Below are 17,416 nucleotides of genomic sequence, written 5' to 3' on the forward strand. Positions count from 1 at the left end.
TCCATCTGGTTTGGTGTGTTATTTGTTTGTTTGTTTGGGGTTTTTTCTACGCAGTTCTGGTTTGGGCATTGAACCTGGGACTTTAGTACTCTGACTCTAGGCTACTGTGTCCTTCAGACTTTGCTATAGCTACTGATACATAGCCCATTAACTGTACTACCACAAAGGTTGTCTTCCTAAATGTGAACCTGCTTAAAACCTTACAACGGTGCTAATCATCTTAAGTTGCTCATTTACATTTGCAGGGTGGCTCCTTATCCTGCTATTTTGTTCTTTGTTTATCTGCACCATTACTATTAGTTCATTAAGCCGAGCTTGGTCTATAGTGCCTCAGGGAAACAGCGATCTGGTGCATTTAAACATTTTCTTCTCTATTTCCATAGGGCTGTGTGTATAACTTCATTAAGACACTAGACATAAGGCATTTGAGCTTTTGTTGTATGTGTCTGTCTCTTTCACTATTTAACTTCTCGGAGAAAGAAATAGGTGTATTTCTTGTTTTGTTTGTATTTTCCTGGTGTAATTAACCTCAAATATACCACAAACAAACAAACAAACCTATGAACTCCTCCAATGGAGTCAGACTCTTCATGTGCTTTACTGTGTGTGTGTGTGTGTGTGTGTGTGTGTGCGTGCACTTGTGCTTTCAATAAAAATCTGGTTGAGTACTGGGGAAAAAAAAAAGAGGTTGTCTTTTTATTTTGGAGTCTCCAGGCCAGGTATGGTCCCTGTTTGCTTAGCAGGTTCTCAGTAAATTGCTGCTCATACAGATTGCATGCATGTGTGTGTGTATGTTTCTGAGACTGTGTGTGATTTGTGTATATGGTGATTGCATATGAGTATGTGTGTACTTACTTATGCCTGTGGAGGTTAAAGCAAACATCAGGTTTCTTCCTCTGTGGCTCTCTGCCTTTTTGACTCAAGACCGGGTGGGTCTTCGTTACTTCTCTATTGCTGTGAATGAATACCAAAACCAAGGCAGCTATAGAAGAAAGAGTTTATTGGAGGTTTACAGTTTCAGAGGATAAATATATTTCCATCATGGCAGAGAGCATGGCAGTAGGCAGGCATGGTCCTGGAGCTGTAGTTGAGAGCATGCATCATGAGGCATAACCATGTGGCAGAGGCAGGTGGTAGGGTGGCTAACTTGAAACGCTATGGGCTTTTGAACCCTCAAAGCCCACCCACCAGTGACACACCTTCTCCAACAAGACCACGCCTTCGGATCTTTCCCGAATAGTTCCACCAACTGGAGATCAAGTGGTCAAATAGGTAAGCCTATGGGGGCCCTTCTTGTCCAAACTACCATATGGAGTTTCTCACTTGGTCAGAAGTTCATGACTTCAGTTGGACTGATGGCCAAGGAGCTCTTGGGATGTACTTGCCTCCAACTCCCAGTGCAGGGAGAGTTACAGGCCCCCAAAGCCATGCTGCGATTTTCATGTATGTGTTGCTGATTTGACATCAGGGGCTGATGTGTGTAGGCAAGCTCTCTCATGATTGAAACATTTCTCCGGCCCCTGGATACAGAACTTGAAAATTATTCTCTATCACACTTAGCAAACTTGACCTTGTCTTTCCTTGTCTATATTTATTAAACTGTCTTCTTTCTTATGGTGACGTCACCTAAAAACAAAATAAGAAACCATTCATCTATTCTGCTCTTTCACCTTAACCCCACCTTTTAAAAAATTAAAATCCAGCAGTCGATTACTACAGCACATCGAAAGTTAACTTTTACTGCATTGTTCCAATGAAATTGTTCTTACTAGTGACATCAATTGCTTCCTAATTATGAAAGTCAAGTTCTATCTTCAGGACTTCAAATTGCTGACATCCTGAAAATCCTTCTTAATTTAGCTTTTGTAATATCATGTCTCCTGGGCTACATCATCTCTGAATACTGATCAGCTAATCTAACCTGCCTTTGTCTAAATATTGTTATCCCAAGGGGTCATTTTCAATTCTCCATTTCTTATGTAATTCAGCCAATTCCATTTCTTTCACAATTACCTACATATGCAGTGGACCCAAAATTTGACCTCTTGAACTCTATTTCCAGCGTGTAATAATTTCTGTGGCTCATAATATCCTCAAACTTTACATGTTAAAATTGAATTAAGTTTCTTTGCTCAAGTATGACCCCTTTTACATTTCCTATGCCAGTGAGTTAACTGTAGTGTCAGCGCGGTGACAACTTTTCTGGGCTTCTCTGCTAAAATACATAATAAATAAATTTTACAGAAAAAAGTTATCTTTGATATATTACCAGCGGGGTTTTATATGAATTAATCAGTGCATAACAAATCACCACATGGTTTGCATTTAAAGCAGGATACATTGTTACTGCATAGTTTCTGTGGGGGCAGGACTCCATCTTATCCCGGCCCTCTGAGCAGAGGACCTCATAGCTCCGAACAAGGTGATGGTGGGCTGGATCCCGAGAGGCTCACTGTTGTTCAGGGTCACGTGGATGTTGGCACAGGCTCACTCCTTGCCTTGCAGCGATAGTTCCGTGGCAGCTTATTCAAGTTCACTAGGAGAGGCTGACGTAAATAACTTAGCTGATAACCTGGCTATTCAGGATGTATCAGTTTACTTAAGACATCTGAGAGACCTTAATTCATCTGTTAATTTTAAAATTTCCGTTGTAATGTAACACAATTGTAGGAGAGACAATTCTGTCACCTTTGCCATATTATGTAAGTTAGAAGCACGCTTCAGGTCCCACCCTCCACCACTCAAGGGGCAGAACATTATTACGGGGCACAGGTCACTGGATGTCACCTAAACTGCCTATGGCAGCTTAATTCAAAATTATATAAGGGTAATAGGAAAAACCAATAAATGCTTATAATTTGGGCACTACAACGCTTAACACAGAGAAGAAAACCACAGAATTTTAATTAAAAAAATCTTCAATTTTAAGGGAGGTGATGCATATATTTACAAAGAAGAAAAGGTGTCTTTCTATTCTTATTCTTTTTTACTGCCTCAGACAGTAGATAGAACCACGTGTCTAAACATTAAAATCCAATTTACACTCTAATAAGAGCCTAAATTTAATTATGTAACTGGAATAAGAGTCATTGTAACATGTGCTGCCATCTTCTGTGTTGAGAAGATAAATGTTTAAGTGTGGTAATTTAAATAATTGAACAATTTTAATGCCTCCATATGCTCACATATTTGAATGCGTGGCCCCATTGTAGGACTGCTTCAGGAAGTTACGGAGCCCCTGGGGGGGCGGAGCCTTGGTAGAGGAAGTACATCGATGGAGGTGGGCCTTGTGGTTTATTACCACACCCTACTTCCCACCTTCACTGCTTCCTCGGTCTAAATAAGAATCAGCCAGCATCTTGTTCTTGCTGCTGTGCTTTTTCTGCCTGGTGCCATGTATTCCCTGACACAATGGACTCCATCCCTCTGGAACCATAAACAAAATAAATCCTTTCGCCTGTACGCTATTTTCATCAGGGTATTTTGCCACGGAACAGAAAGCTAACTAATATACTGAAGTTAATGGTTTTCTTGAATGTACCTTAGTTCAACTTTTCCTAATTTTTTTTTTTTTTGAAGGATGGGGGTTGAGACAGTGTTTCTCTGTATAGCCCTGGCTGTTCTGGAACTCACTCTGTAGACCAGGCTGGCCTCGAATTTAGAAATCTACCTGCCTCTGTCTCCCAAGTGCTGGGATTAAAGGCATGCGCCACCACTGCCTGGCTCCTAATGGTTTTTAAGCTCTTGTCTCTAGCTGCATATGTATCAAAAGATGGCCTAGTCGGCCATCACTGGAAAGAGAGGCCCATTGGTCATGCAAACTGTATATGCCCCAGTACAGGGGAATGCCAGGGCCAAAAAGTGGGAGTGGGTGGGTAGGGGAGTGGGGGGAGGGTATGGGGGACTTTTGGGATAGCATTGGAAATGTAAATGAGGAAAATACCTAATAAAAATATTAAAAAATGTCTTTAATGTGACAGTTTTCCTTCAAGATGGATCTTTCAGGCCTCTGTTGTTTTAAAATTTAATTAATTAATTAATTAATTTCTTTTTCTTTTTTAAACTGGGGAAATAGATGTGCCATGGCATGCAGAAAACAGAGGAAAACCGCCAAGAGTTAGTTCTCCTTCCACCAAGTCAGTTATGGGGCTAGAACTCAGGCAATCTGGCTTGGCAGCAAGTGCCCTTTACCTGCTGAGCCTTCCTGCTGGCCCCACTCACTGTTTTCTTACAGTCATAAATCACATAGCTACAGAAGTTCTTTTATTCGCAGCGTTCCCTTTCTGGCCCACACGATCCACTGTGAACTCCGTGGCCTCTCTTTCTCATGAACTTCAGGCAGAAAACTTGGAGTTAATACCAGAGTTGCGAGGGCGTGAGGTTTACTGAGAACCCTGCCATTTTAGGCTCTCCTTAGGGATAATGGTTTCCCTGGTATTTAGTGAAACCCAATAGCGCCATGGTGGGTTCCTCTTTGTTGACACTGGCAATGCTTATCTTGCATGGCCATAAGAGCGGGTGTGCGAATCGCTACAGATATGTGGTTACTTCTCGGCTTTCCCTCTCCTTTGCCTGGGCCAGCGCCACGTTGATGCACTGCAGCCATTCCTCTGCGTTCTTCTCATCCTTGGCTTTGAAAACATAGGTCTTACTATCTGTGAAGATTTCAAACGCCCGAGGCAGAGAGCGGTCCCGGCGTTTCTTAGCCACAGCTTTCACGCTCTGTACCTTGCTGAGTTCTATCGGGGAATCATCAGGGTCATCCTTCTGAAAGGAATGGAAAGGAAAGATCATGAGTTCGCTCCTGCTGCACCCTATTCCACTGGCTCTTGGAATTTCCCAAGAGGGCCAGGTCCTTTCACATGGTATGGCTTGAGACCTTCCTGTTTTGGGTGCTAAGGCCCACAGAGACATTAGGACGACAGAAGCCAAAAATCTGGCCTCTATTAAACTATCATAAGTCATCGCAAGATGGCCAGTTTACTGAAAGTTATAAGTGAAATTGGAAAAAAAATACTTAATTCATGGTTCTTTGTTCTTCTGCCATCTATTTATATTAGCACTATTAATAGAGCACAAGACAGCAGTGAAATCTGGAATAACCTCACCTCAAGATTTCAGGTAGTCGTAGGGGCCTAGTGCTGGGTTTTCCTGTGGGTGTACTTCTGGAAAAGGGTACCGAAAACCTACTGCCTTAGTAGCTTTTGGAATCTCTGCACTGGAAGCATGCACTGTCTATAAGCATTACTTAGTGATGTTACATTTGCGTTTTTGGGAAAGCAGAGGTTTAGGGATCTGTGATACCAGAGTCATCAGATGGGGCTAGCATGAATGGTTTTAGGACAATTAAAAATGTCTAAAAGCAATGAACAAATTTTTTCCACTGGAAATGTACTGTGGCAGGGCATCTTGCCAACTGTTCCTTTCCACCCCGGCTGTGACAGTCACCTTCCCCCACTTTGCAGTGGAAAAGTATTCTTCTCACTAAAAACTTTCTAGAGTGTATGGCTAGCTTGGAAAAGCCTCAGGAATATTGAACATCACCCCCTCCCCAATTCAACATAGCCATGTTAGGGAAGTATTGTCATATCAAGACAACATAACTTTAAAATTCATAATTCTATATGAATTTTATTAATAGCATTTTCTCCCTCCCCACTCTGTGTGTGCATATGTAGAAGTCAGGGGTCAACATCACATGCCTTCCTCTTAACCCTCTCCACATTATTCTTTGAGACAGAGTTTCTTATTACTTTAACCTCATCGTTTTCGCTAGCCTGACTGATGAGAAAACCTCTAAGATCCACCTTTCCACGTGGGTTAGAGACAAGAGTCACTGTGTCTGCCTTTTACATGGGTGCCAGGGATTCAAACTCGAGGCTTTATGCTTATAAAGCAAGAACTTTACCCAGTAAGCCATCTTTTTGGTCTAGCATTTTAATGTTTAATACTTATTTACTAAATGTGGCATTATACTGAAATGCATTCATAAATGATATAACTTAAAAAAGAGAAGTCAATCAGAAAAATGAATATTTAGAATTTGATCATCACAAAAGTTAAAAGAATTACATTTCAATTTATGTACACAGTTTTCTTATATTGAAAAATGACAGGGAGGACTGGAGCGATGCCCCGGTGGTTAAAGGTGTGGGCTGCTCTTGCTGAGGACCCGAGTTCAGTTCCCAGCACTCACACTGGGGTGTTCACAATCCTCTGTAACTCAAACAATTCTGACTTCCATGGACACCTACCCATACCCAGACACTTATAATTAAAAACAAAATAATTCTTAAAAATAACAGGACAATTGAGACATATTGCTAGGAAGAGGTAGTAAGAAATCTGAGTTCCAGAGAAATATAAGCAATGGAAATATCTCCACTAAAGATACTAATAAACATATCTTTAAAAAGATGCACGATATGGAATTAATGTGTTATGGTATTTTTATTCTAGTAATTATATTTAAAGAGAAAAAAATTTTAAAAATTTAAATTTAAATTTAAGAGGAAATATATTTTTTTTATTTTGAAATGCCAATATTTATAGTGTAACATAAATTACAACTGTGCAAACTCATGCTAGATGTGTTGATGAAATTTAAGATGTTACATAGATTTTTTTCCTTCAAAAATTCTTTTAGGGGTTACACAGGACAAAATTTGAGGACATCTTCACTATACACTCTATTAGCCTAATTTGGTTTATATTAAGTATGTGTTGATAATAAATTGTGTTGAGGTCAGTCTGTACCACAGAAATTGAAACAGTACACTGATGGAGAAAAGAGAATTCCTGTAGTAACACAAGGAAGGTCAATTAAGACAGGGAGGGAGGGAGAGAGAGAGAGAGAGAGAGACAGACAGACAGACAGACAGACAGTGCTGCCTAGCTGGCTTATGGAAATGAACACCATGAGAACGTGGATTTGTACTACAGTCTGGCTTTGCTCAGCAGGGTTTCCAGCCCTGATGTGTTAGTGCGTCCTTGTGATCAGAGGTATTTTGTTATATACTGTTTCCCACTTTTGAGACACATGTTCTTTCAGATTTCTACAATGACAAACTGTTGTTCCCAGATAAAAAACCAAACAGCTTATTCTTTAGATCTGAGTTTAAAGTTAAAAATTCAGGCGAGAAGAATGTAGACCATCATTTGAATGCTTGGAAATAGTTTCACAGACTAGTTCTGTGTTTATACTAAGGGTCTGAGGAATGTGCATCTTTACATCTATTCCTGAGTTCTTGAGTGAATATGGGAAATTCACATGGTCATTTCAAACACTTAACTGCTTCAACGGAGACTGATGCCCAAAAAATATTTCTTTAAAGTCCAACAACTCTTTAAATTGAACATGCCATCACCTCTTCGCTTTGAAAAGTTGCTCAGCCAAAGAAAATCCACCTCTGTATGGCACAGACTGAGAAAGATACATAACTTCAAAGTATCACAAAATACATTTTTAAAATGCAAAAATCATTTTGAGGGAGGTATTATTAAGGAAACACTTTCTCAGAATTCATCATAATTCAGATGTACTATACTTTACTCTCACTGAGAAAAATATTTCAATAACATCTCCAGTGAGAAATCTAAAAACACGGTGCATTTGTCCAGGGAGAATTGTTAGCGTTTAACCCATTTGATTTATTAACAAGGCAATATTTTAGTTTATGTGATGGTTAAAGATATGGGTCAACTTGCCTGGGCTAATGGGTCCCCAAATAGCCATTAAAACATGGTTTCTGAGTATGCCTGTATGTTTACAGAAGAGACCAACATTTGAGTCCATGGTAAAAGAGATCCACCCCCACCACTGTGGGTGGCATCAATCCATCCGTGAAGCATAGAACAAAAACACAGATTTGCTGTGTTACACTAAAGATCTTTTCAGAACAAAGGATACTGGCATGTTCCAGATAAACAGGCAGCACTCTGAGTCTGAGGTCAGCCAGGGCTACATGGTGAGACTGTCTTTTCAAAAATATCACCTCTATCACCACCTCTACCACCACACACTGGTGCTTGGTGTGGTGGCACACCCTGGAGCACTCTGGAGGCAGAGGCAAGTTGATCATCATATAGTTCAAGGCCAACCAATGCTATAAGGCCCTGTCTTAACATCTCCCTGCACAGTGTTAGCATCGTGGGGAACAGAGGCAGGAGACACAGCTTTACCCACAGCCACTTGGAGAGCTTTCCTAATCGCTTAGAGACTCCAACTTAGGCCAAAGTGAGATTCATGGCTTCCACAGAGCAAAGGATTGCAAGACCGGCCAGTCTGATGCAGAGTTGTGTTGAATAGATTTTAAGATAGGCTTAAGTATGAGGCATTCATAAGGTAAGATATTTAAAAGCATGGGTGTTGGCTTCTGAGACTCCCAACTGTGTTTTTACAACTCTGTGCTTTAGGATTGTGGTAGGTTTTGAAGGAAAGAAAAAAATAATTCAAGTGTAAAAATGTGTCAGAGAACTCACAGATTTCCCCTTTTGAAACAGAAGTTGGTTTCCGGCCAGTGTAAAATAATGCGTTTTCCACCTCTTGATGAACTTCCACCTCACTTGTTTCTCCTTAAGTTTTCCTTCGATGAGAGGCTGGCCATCTTGATTTACAACTATGGAGGGAAACAGAATGATCAAGCATTCATTTTCTGTTATTGATTTGGCACGTGATCAAAAGTCATAACTGTAAAATGAACCAGATCCCGGAGAGCACGTCTGAAACATGGCCAGTGAGGGGCTGGAGAGACCTCTTGCAGAGGACCTGGTCTGGGCTCCCAGCACCCACACTACAGCTCCAGTTCCAGGAGTCCAGTGCTCTCTTCTGGCATCTGACAGCATCTATAAGCACATGGTACACATAGACCCACCCAGGCATATACGAGTACCCGCGCACACATAATAAACAAGTAATTAAAACTTTTGAAAGAGAAACAGTTTGCCAACCTGATCACACCTTTCTGCTTTGTGCTAAAAAGATCATTTCAGGCATGATGGTGAGAAATGGTTGAAAGCCCGAAATGACTTGTTTCTTTTTTTTTAAGATTTTGTTTTCAGTTATGTGTGCGTGAGTACAATGTCCACAGAAGCTTGAGGAGGGAATCAAAACCTCCTGATGTACGGGATGGGTTCTCTGGAAGAGAGTGGAAACTCCTTCCCACTGAGCCAAATCTTCAGCTCCCCTTGATGAGACATTTTTTTTTCTCTCCTTTTAGAATGAAGTCATAATGAGAGAGTCTGGTTAGTGGTGTTTAAATTCTGACAGCCAGCTTCCTCTGCCTTGGGATCACTTTGTTTATAGTATTCAGTTCCTTAGATTAAACTGGAATGACCAAATTTGAAATGTTAGCATAAAACATTTAATAATGCCACAAGCTTATTTTCTCTTGTTACTTTAGCCCATATCTAGGATATAAAATGAATTTTAATGCTTCATGTCACATGAACTACTTGCAACTAACAATTGACCAAGTATATTTAAGCCATTTTATTTTTCCCCAGAAAAAAATCACATCAGTAATCTGAAGGACACCCCCCTAGGCTGTTACACTGAACTGATGTTTAACATTCTGTCCTACACAGATCTCGCTTTCTCCTTTCCATCATTCTCAGTACTGCAGTTTGCTTTCCTGTTGTGATAAACACTGACTGCAAGCAGTCTGGGGAGGAAAGGGCTTATTTCATCTTACAGGTTACAGTCTATCATCGAAGGAAGCCAGGGCAGGAACTCCAGCCAGAACTTGAAGCAGAAGCCATGGAAGACCACCGATTACCAGGCTGTCAGCCACCTTTCTTCTATAGCCCAGGTCTATCCTCCTAGGGACTATCTGATCCACAGTGGGCGGGGCCTCCCTAACCAAGAGAATATCCCACAGCTATGCCCATGGGGCCAATCTAATGAAAGCGATTTTGCAACTGAGGTCCTCTCTTCTCATGTGTGTCAAGGTGACAAGGAGATAGCCATCACACCTAGCCACCACTCGACATTTCTTATTTCAACTCAAAGTATTCATCTTGAGAAACTTTGCCCAAATCCAGGACAGAGCTGCCTTCATCTGTCTGTCCTCAGAGCTCATGATGTTTGCTTTATGTCTGCTATCGTCACTTATGTACCGTTATTAACCGTTATTGGTGCTTGCCTCCTGAGGGCCTTTACCCATCATTCACCTGAGAGCTTTACCGGGTAGTGTCTTTGCTGTGTTTCCTGCTAAAACATCTGATACCTCACACAGTACCTGGCAAGTAGGGAAGGAGTCTATAAATGTGTAACTGAGTAGACTAATTAGACACCAGAGTAGAATACAGAACGATTGCACATGGTCACAGAATTGATTGGTCCGCTAGAGGCCGAGAAGTTGAGCTGAAGAATTTCATTTCTCTTACTGACTCTGTAAGATTTATTGTTAGATTTCTTTGAGAGTGTCTTAAGTTTTAGCGGGAGGTGCAATGGAACACACCATTTTGAGTAGGATCCCTATTTAGTGACATTCAGTTGCACCCAGTTTTCATAGCACATTATAAACAATAACATTTATTTTTTCCATTGCTGTAGAATTTTAAAAAAATGGACAGTGCCCACTTGGCTATATGAACACACAATCTATCTTTGCTATCTTGACAAGCCATGACCAATATAAGATAATCAAATATGTGGTTTTCATGAACAAAGTTCTATGAAAGCTAGGTTGATCTTCATTTCCCTTTTGGTGTAATGATTATCTGACTGAATGTTCTAACAACATGAAATAAAGGCTAAAAATAAAAATTATATATCACTTATATTAGGTAGTGGTAAGGACTGTGATGAATTTAGAATAAGGAGTGGCTTGTGGTTGGTGTGCATCTATTTAAGTAGTCAGGAAAAAGCTTGGCTACTGGAGACATGGTTGATTGAGTCCTTAAGTGATAAGAGGCTGTCCTGTCTCCCCAGAAGATCCATTGTGCCTAGCACTAATGGCAGAAGATAGGAGAAGCAGGAGCTCAAATCACATAATCGACAGTCAACATTAAAAAGTTATTTGAATATTTTGTTTCCTTTTATTAGGAATCATCTAGTTGGAGAGTTACTGTAATAATGTTCTTCATACGTTTGAGTTCTTCATAAACACGGTGGTTGCTTCTTTTGTGCTGTTCCACAGCCAGCAGCGGAAACACTTAAACACTGGGCCAACCAGTTCCCAGGGTAGGAAGAGAAGATCCAAAGGGGGGGGGGGGAAAGAGTCCACATCAAAACATCAACTCCCTTCCCAAATGGAAATGATTTAATGCAAAGTTTTTAATAACAGTGCATTTTTCTTCTCTGTGTCTTTTAAGTAATATTTAAGTACATGCATTGGTATGTAAGGTTTGTCACCGTATTTCTCCTCGAGGTAGAACCAAATGGTTTACTTGAAGGACCTCTTTGATAGAAGGCTCCTGCTCTGGCAACACTGCTGAGAGAGAGGAGCCATTAGAGATACAGACTGAAGTATGACACCCACAAAACCCGAGAGAGGGCGACCTAGAGCTACGGGTCTATCAGGAACAGAGTTCCTTCAGAAACCCGCTCCTCCCCCAAGGTATCTCTGTAGCCTCAAGAAAATTATCTCAAAGAGAAAGTTCATGGAAAGGATTTTAGGAAGGAAATGTTAGCAACATCTTCAAAAAGCAGAATGGAAGAAACCAAATTTAGGCAACCAAATCAATGTCAGAGAATTTAGTAAGAGCCAGGTAATCAAGAGAAAGAAGGAAGAGGAGAGTGGGGGATTGAATAGTTTTCCAATGCTAACTCATGTCTTGCAGAGTTATGTATTTTGTTTATAGTTGCTCAGAGCTTATGTATTTTGGCACACACATTATTTTAATGTTTTCACAGAATTTTCCTATAAAGTATAAATAATAATACTGTGTCTTTATAGCCAAAATGTTAAATTACTTTTCCTAAAGATTGTCAAATTCTATTGAAATCTAAGATATTGAATAAGAGGATGAATAGTGCCTGCAAACGCAGAGGATATTCAAGACTTTCCCAATTTCTATTTAACACACTACTTTGCCCAAAGCACACAACTTGGGTAGGGCACTCCCTACCAATCTGGGTCTGTTCTTTTTCCTTTAATTACCAACAGGCTGAAATGACAGTAATACATTGAAATTTCTAGTGTAATTTAAAATCCCAGATATTATCATGCTTACCCCCCACCCAGAATGCGAACTCAAATACTTATATGTTATTACTAATTTCTTTTGTGCTCCAAGATGAAAAATCACATAAGAAATAATCCCCTAAGGGTCTATTTACTCACAGGAGGCTGTGAACAAGAGTGAAACAAATAACAGTGATCAGCAGCAGAGAGAAGCTCTCCAGCTGGAGGATGGATGAAGCAAGGAAGAGTGTTTGTCTGCCCATTGGCCATTCACCCAGCTCACGAATGCTTCTGAGCACAGAGAAGGCACCTTCGACTTGAGGGGTTGTAGAACCTGTTTTCCAGAGAGTTTAAGTTATGGTATAGGATCATTAAATCCTTAGGAACCTGCACTGCTCATCAGAGGTTGTTAAGTCAGAGAAGGGTAGCCACGTGACCCAGCACCCAAGAGGAAATCCTGCTGTTAGCTGAGAAGAGATGACAGGAGAGTTGGGGCTTGCTAAGGAAGGTGGTGGTGGTGGTGGTGGTGATGGTGGTGGAAACATTCTCCGAGAGATGGCTCAGCCGTTAAAGGCTAGGCTCACAACCAAAAATATAAGAACCTAAAGAGGCTGAAGACTCAGTGACTCAGAAGCCGAGCTCCAAAGCGTTTGCTTGGGAAAAACGTCCTGGGCTGAGGGCTGAGGAAGTAAACCCAGCTCAAGACTTTGCCCCATTAAAAGACTGGCAAGGGCCCTAGGGCCCAGGAGGCAGTAGGGTAGCAAGCATTACCGAAGCCTGGAAAGTCACAGGAGAGATCTGCTGTATGTCCTGCAGGGCCCCAGAAGGAAGCAGAGCACACATCCAGGAAGCTGGGGAATTGAGGGTAGTTCACAAAGCACTGCTGACACAGGTGTGGGCAAGGGCAAGCAACCATAGCACCGTGAGGCCAGTGGCCACGCAGGCATAATACCCCCCCCCCCCGCCCCTCTCTCCCCCGTGAGAAAGTCAGTCTGACAAGGAAGGAGCGAACTTTTTTTTTTTTTTGGTTTTTCGAGACAGGGTTTCTCTGTGTAGCCCTGGCTGTCCTGGAACTCACTTTGTAGACCAGGCTGGCCTCGAACTCAGAAATCCTCCTGTCTCTGCCTCCTGAGTGCTGGGATTAAAGGCGTGCGCCACCACACCCGGCGAACTTTTTTGAATAGCTGATTGATTTATTCACAGAGGTTGTCACTGGTGACTTGACTGCCTTAGCATCATCTCCCACGACATCTGTGGTTGCACTTCTTTCTACCTCAACCTTGACTTAAACACTGAGTAGACAGTAATGTCTGCGTAGCTGCTAATCCTCGGGCACACTGGCTTCCATTCAGGCTAATGAGCTCCTTGTTTTGTGTGCTTTTCCCATCTTGAAATACCTCACTGCATATAGACAACCATACTCACTGCATAAAAGCAACCAAATCCCACTGTTATAGACAACCATACCTCGCTACATAAAAATAGCCATATCCCACCATTATAGACAGCCATACCTCACCACCTATAAAGAACCGTATCTCACTGCATATAGAGAACAATATCTCATTGTATATAAACAAGCATACCTCACTGTACATGAACAACACCTGTCTGAGGCCATCATGAATTCCATTTGTAATATTTGAATTTTTATATATTTTTCTGGTAGTTACAGGTAAATGGCCTTAAAAGAAGGCATATTTGGGAGCAAATAGGTAATTACCCCAAACAGAGTTTCAAAACAAGAATTTTAAAGTAATAACTGAGAAGAAGGTATACAGTTGCTCTCAAAATAATGGCGGCTGGGAACTGTGGCTTCTTTGCAGTCTATAGGGAATTTCTTTGTATGTATTGAGCGTCTCAAAGTTCCTTTTTGGTAATGTGTGTGGCAGTTCTAACAAAGCCAGAGTGATTACAGACAATGTGATAAGAGAGGGATGGAAACACTAACTTCAAGCTCTTAGGAGCTGCAGAGACTGAGTGTGGCTTTTGACGTCACTAAGGATCTTCACAAATGCTGTTTCTTATGTGCTTTAGAGAATATACTTCCTTATTGGGGTGAATAAATACATGCACACAAACACAAAATGGTCAGCACTGTTTCTATAAGATGCCATGGGACCAAAGCAGGAACGTAAGATTGTAGTCTTAGGAGGGGACTACCACACAACCAAATGGTCTCATTGCTCATTAGTTTCATATTCACCTAAGAATAGGTCGTTTTCTAGATTTCTCTGACAGACCACTGAGTATCAGCCTTCCAGGCTGTCAGAATTACACTTCGTAACAAATACCTTTAGACTGTGTTCTGGGTCCACCCTCTTCAGAATCAGCTGCTAGTTTGTGAAAATACACTTTCCAAAGCACTGCCCCAAATCCACTGTATCTGACTTTTGAGGGGTGGCAAGGGACTCTGGAGTTTTAACGAGATCTCCAGACTGTGGAGAGCAACAATCTATATGCTCTGTGTCTCTCAAGAACTCCTGGGAAGTTTTGAGTTTTGTCATGATGGATGAGAGTAATTGGCCAAATAGCAAACAAAACAGTAAAGCCAAAAATAGCAGGAGAAAAATGGTTATGACTTTTCTGCAGTATAAAAGACTTATGAGAGCAGCATGATCATACACACGTTGTTGGGTTTGTTCAGTAAAATTACTAAGTGCTTAGAATATGTTTGTGGAATTTAGTTTACATTATTAATGAAACAAAACTCATTTTTGTGTGTCTCTCTGTGTGTATATGTATATGTGTGTGTGTCTATATGTGCATGTGTGTATGTAGGTCAGAGGACAATCTTGGCCTTCATTTCACAAGGAGTTTCTGGCTTATTGGTCTAGAGCCTTGCCTAGTAGACTAGACCAGCTGGCCAGTGAGCCTCCAGCCTGCATGTTTCTTTCTCTGCCTCTCATCTGGCATTGCTGAGTTAATCAATACATATCACTTGGTCTAGCTTTTTCTGTTCTTTCTGGGGATCTGAACCCAGATGCTCACACTGCAAGGTAAGTGCTTTACATACTGAGCTGTCTCCCCAACTGCTGGTGAACAAGCAGCCCTTTTAGCAATTCTGAGTGGTACGTGTTCTGTTATGAGAGGCTCATAACAGGAAGAACCAGTAAGAAAAGATCAGGAAGTAGAAAGAAATGGAGATAATTGTTTAATCTTTGGGCTAAACTTTTAACAAGAAAGAGTTTCATACACATATCCCACGTAGGTCCCACTTGGCCTCATTAAGGCACTCTTATGATATTATTGGCAACATCTTGTAACTATAATTTGTGAACTATAGCAGACTCTTCATGCTGAGATCTGAGCATGGAGACAAGCTGCAGAGAAGGAAGCTGACCTGAGGCTGATTCACATTATTCTAGGAAAGGACTGATCAAACTGTATGATAGCAAAATCCACACATTTCCTGGCCTTTACATCTATCATCTATCTATCTATCTATCTATCTATCTATCTATCTATCTATCTATCTATCTATCTATCTATCCATAAATTGTAAAGCTGCCACAGGCATGGTAGAAAGAAATTTGATTTTTTTTATCTTCTTAGTTGGAAAGAAACTGTAAAAAAATCCATTTTCACTTATTAATTTCTGTTTCCTAATATGTTTGGGAGTACAGGGAAACAAAGAAGGCAGGCCATGGACATGCATATGTGCTAATCATTTTGACCCAACCATCTGTGAAGAAAATGTGTGGCCACCTAATCTCCAAATTTAAAACCCCAAGGAGAGCCCAGTTGGGTTTCATTATTATAACTTTCTTTTCAAGCTTTATAGCTTATCTTTTCATTTTCTGTTACAAAAGAAGATTAAAAAAAAAAGCTCACAGATTTCAATGACCAAGTTAGTGTTTTTAATAGGCATATCAGCAGAGGTTAAAGCTGGTCTCCAGACAAAAGGGCAAAGGGAAGCTTCTATCCACCAGGTGTGGAAGATCAGGCAGGACAGAAATGGACACAGAGACAAAGATCTCCAAAAGTATAGAAAGAATAGGGGAACTTCCCCACCTGAAATGCAAATTATTTATGAATTTGAGAATAAATTTGGGGTAAACTCAGCCTAAGAGTCCTTGCTTCTAGATGTCTGTTGCTTTAATTTAATCTTTGACGCTGGCCTCTACCTGCCTCCTTCTTCCCGTTGAGGGGCCAGATCAGATAACCAGGGCAAGAATCTGCTGCTGGCAATGGCAGACACTTAAGCAGCAATGCCTTAAAAATATGCCGAGAGAAGGAAAGAACTATAATTGAAATGATGTAAGATAAGAGGCAAAAGCTGTCTGAACTAAGAGATACCAACAAGGATGAGTCTTTGTGCCAGTCCTAAAGCCAAGAGGCTATGGAGAAAGGGTCTTAGGCAATGCTTCTCAACTAGCCTGACTCCTACATACATTTGTTTCTGATATCTCTTCCAAGAATGGACACATTCCAGAAGATTTCACATCAGCTCAACAGTACATGGCATAACACCCCAAATCCCTCAAAATTGAAGGATGTCAAAGAAAAAGAAAAGGCTGACAGTAAATATTACAGAAATACAGTAGAGCCTCCATCCTAAGATTGGGGCAACAGATATAACCTGCTGAGGTTGGACCTGGGTGGAGTTAAATTGTCTCACAACAAAGTCTGCATAGATTCTGGCTTTTGTCTCATGTGTTTCTATAAATTGTGAGTTCAGCATAGTGGAGTGAGCTTAGATTCTGTTTCCAGTTCAGCTAAATTTTAAATCAATTAATTTTCCTTTTTCACTTTCAGTTTTTAACTGCATTTGGAATAGCTGGTGAGGGGTGGACCTGAATATTCAGGACCAACTGGGCTGATAGTTTTAAACATTGATGCTTTCTCATACTGCCAGGGTGGGGTAGAGTTGGCAGAGTGTGAGGATATATGGATGTGGTACAGTTGTACAAAGTTTGTGATAGAAAGAGTCAACCTGTGGAGTGTGTTGTAACCACACCCCTGTCTGTATGTGTATGATATTCTGGTCTTCAAAACGTTGCCCATAATGTTTTCATGTATTTAAAAGAAAAAAAGAACTCAACAATTTCATCTGTTATAGTTCAACACTTGACATTAAACTTTTGAGCAATAAGCCAAAGTTTAACATGTCTGTGTTAGAATCATTGGCTATAACACACACACACACACACACACACACACACACACACACACACACACACACCATCATATGCTGTATATTTTATGTATATATACAGATAAGCATATGTGTATTAGGGTATATATAAGCACCCATATATTTTTCAATACACACATATAAAAACCTC

The 17,416-nt window shown here is 40.8% G+C and overlaps 1 protein-coding gene across 3 annotated transcripts in view; it reads right to left on the reverse strand.

The window, feature by feature from the left end:
* Positions 1-983: 983 nt before the first annotated feature.
* Veph1 (ventricular zone expressed PH domain-containing 1) overlaps positions 984-17,416 on the reverse strand; it is a 243,417-nt gene continuing 226,984 nt past the window's right edge. For 2 of the 3 annotated variants that reach the window (XM_006502143.4, XM_006502142.4), the window contains 2 exons: positions 8,482-8,618; positions 2,252-4,767 (listed from right to left, as the gene is read on the reverse strand). In XM_006502143.4, the coding sequence (XP_006502206.1) occupies positions 4,531-4,767; positions 8,482-8,618 (374 nt within the window). In that variant the 3' untranslated portion in view covers positions 2,252-4,530. Of the gene's footprint in view, positions 4,768-8,481; positions 8,619-17,416 lie in introns of all 3 variants that reach the window. The other variant, NM_145820.3, reaches the window with a different exon arrangement.

Source organism: Mus musculus, chromosome 3 (genome assembly GCF_000001635.26).
Source record: "Mus musculus strain C57BL/6J chromosome 3, GRCm38.p6 C57BL/6J".
Taxonomy (NCBI): domain Eukaryota; kingdom Metazoa; phylum Chordata; class Mammalia; order Rodentia; family Muridae; genus Mus; species Mus musculus.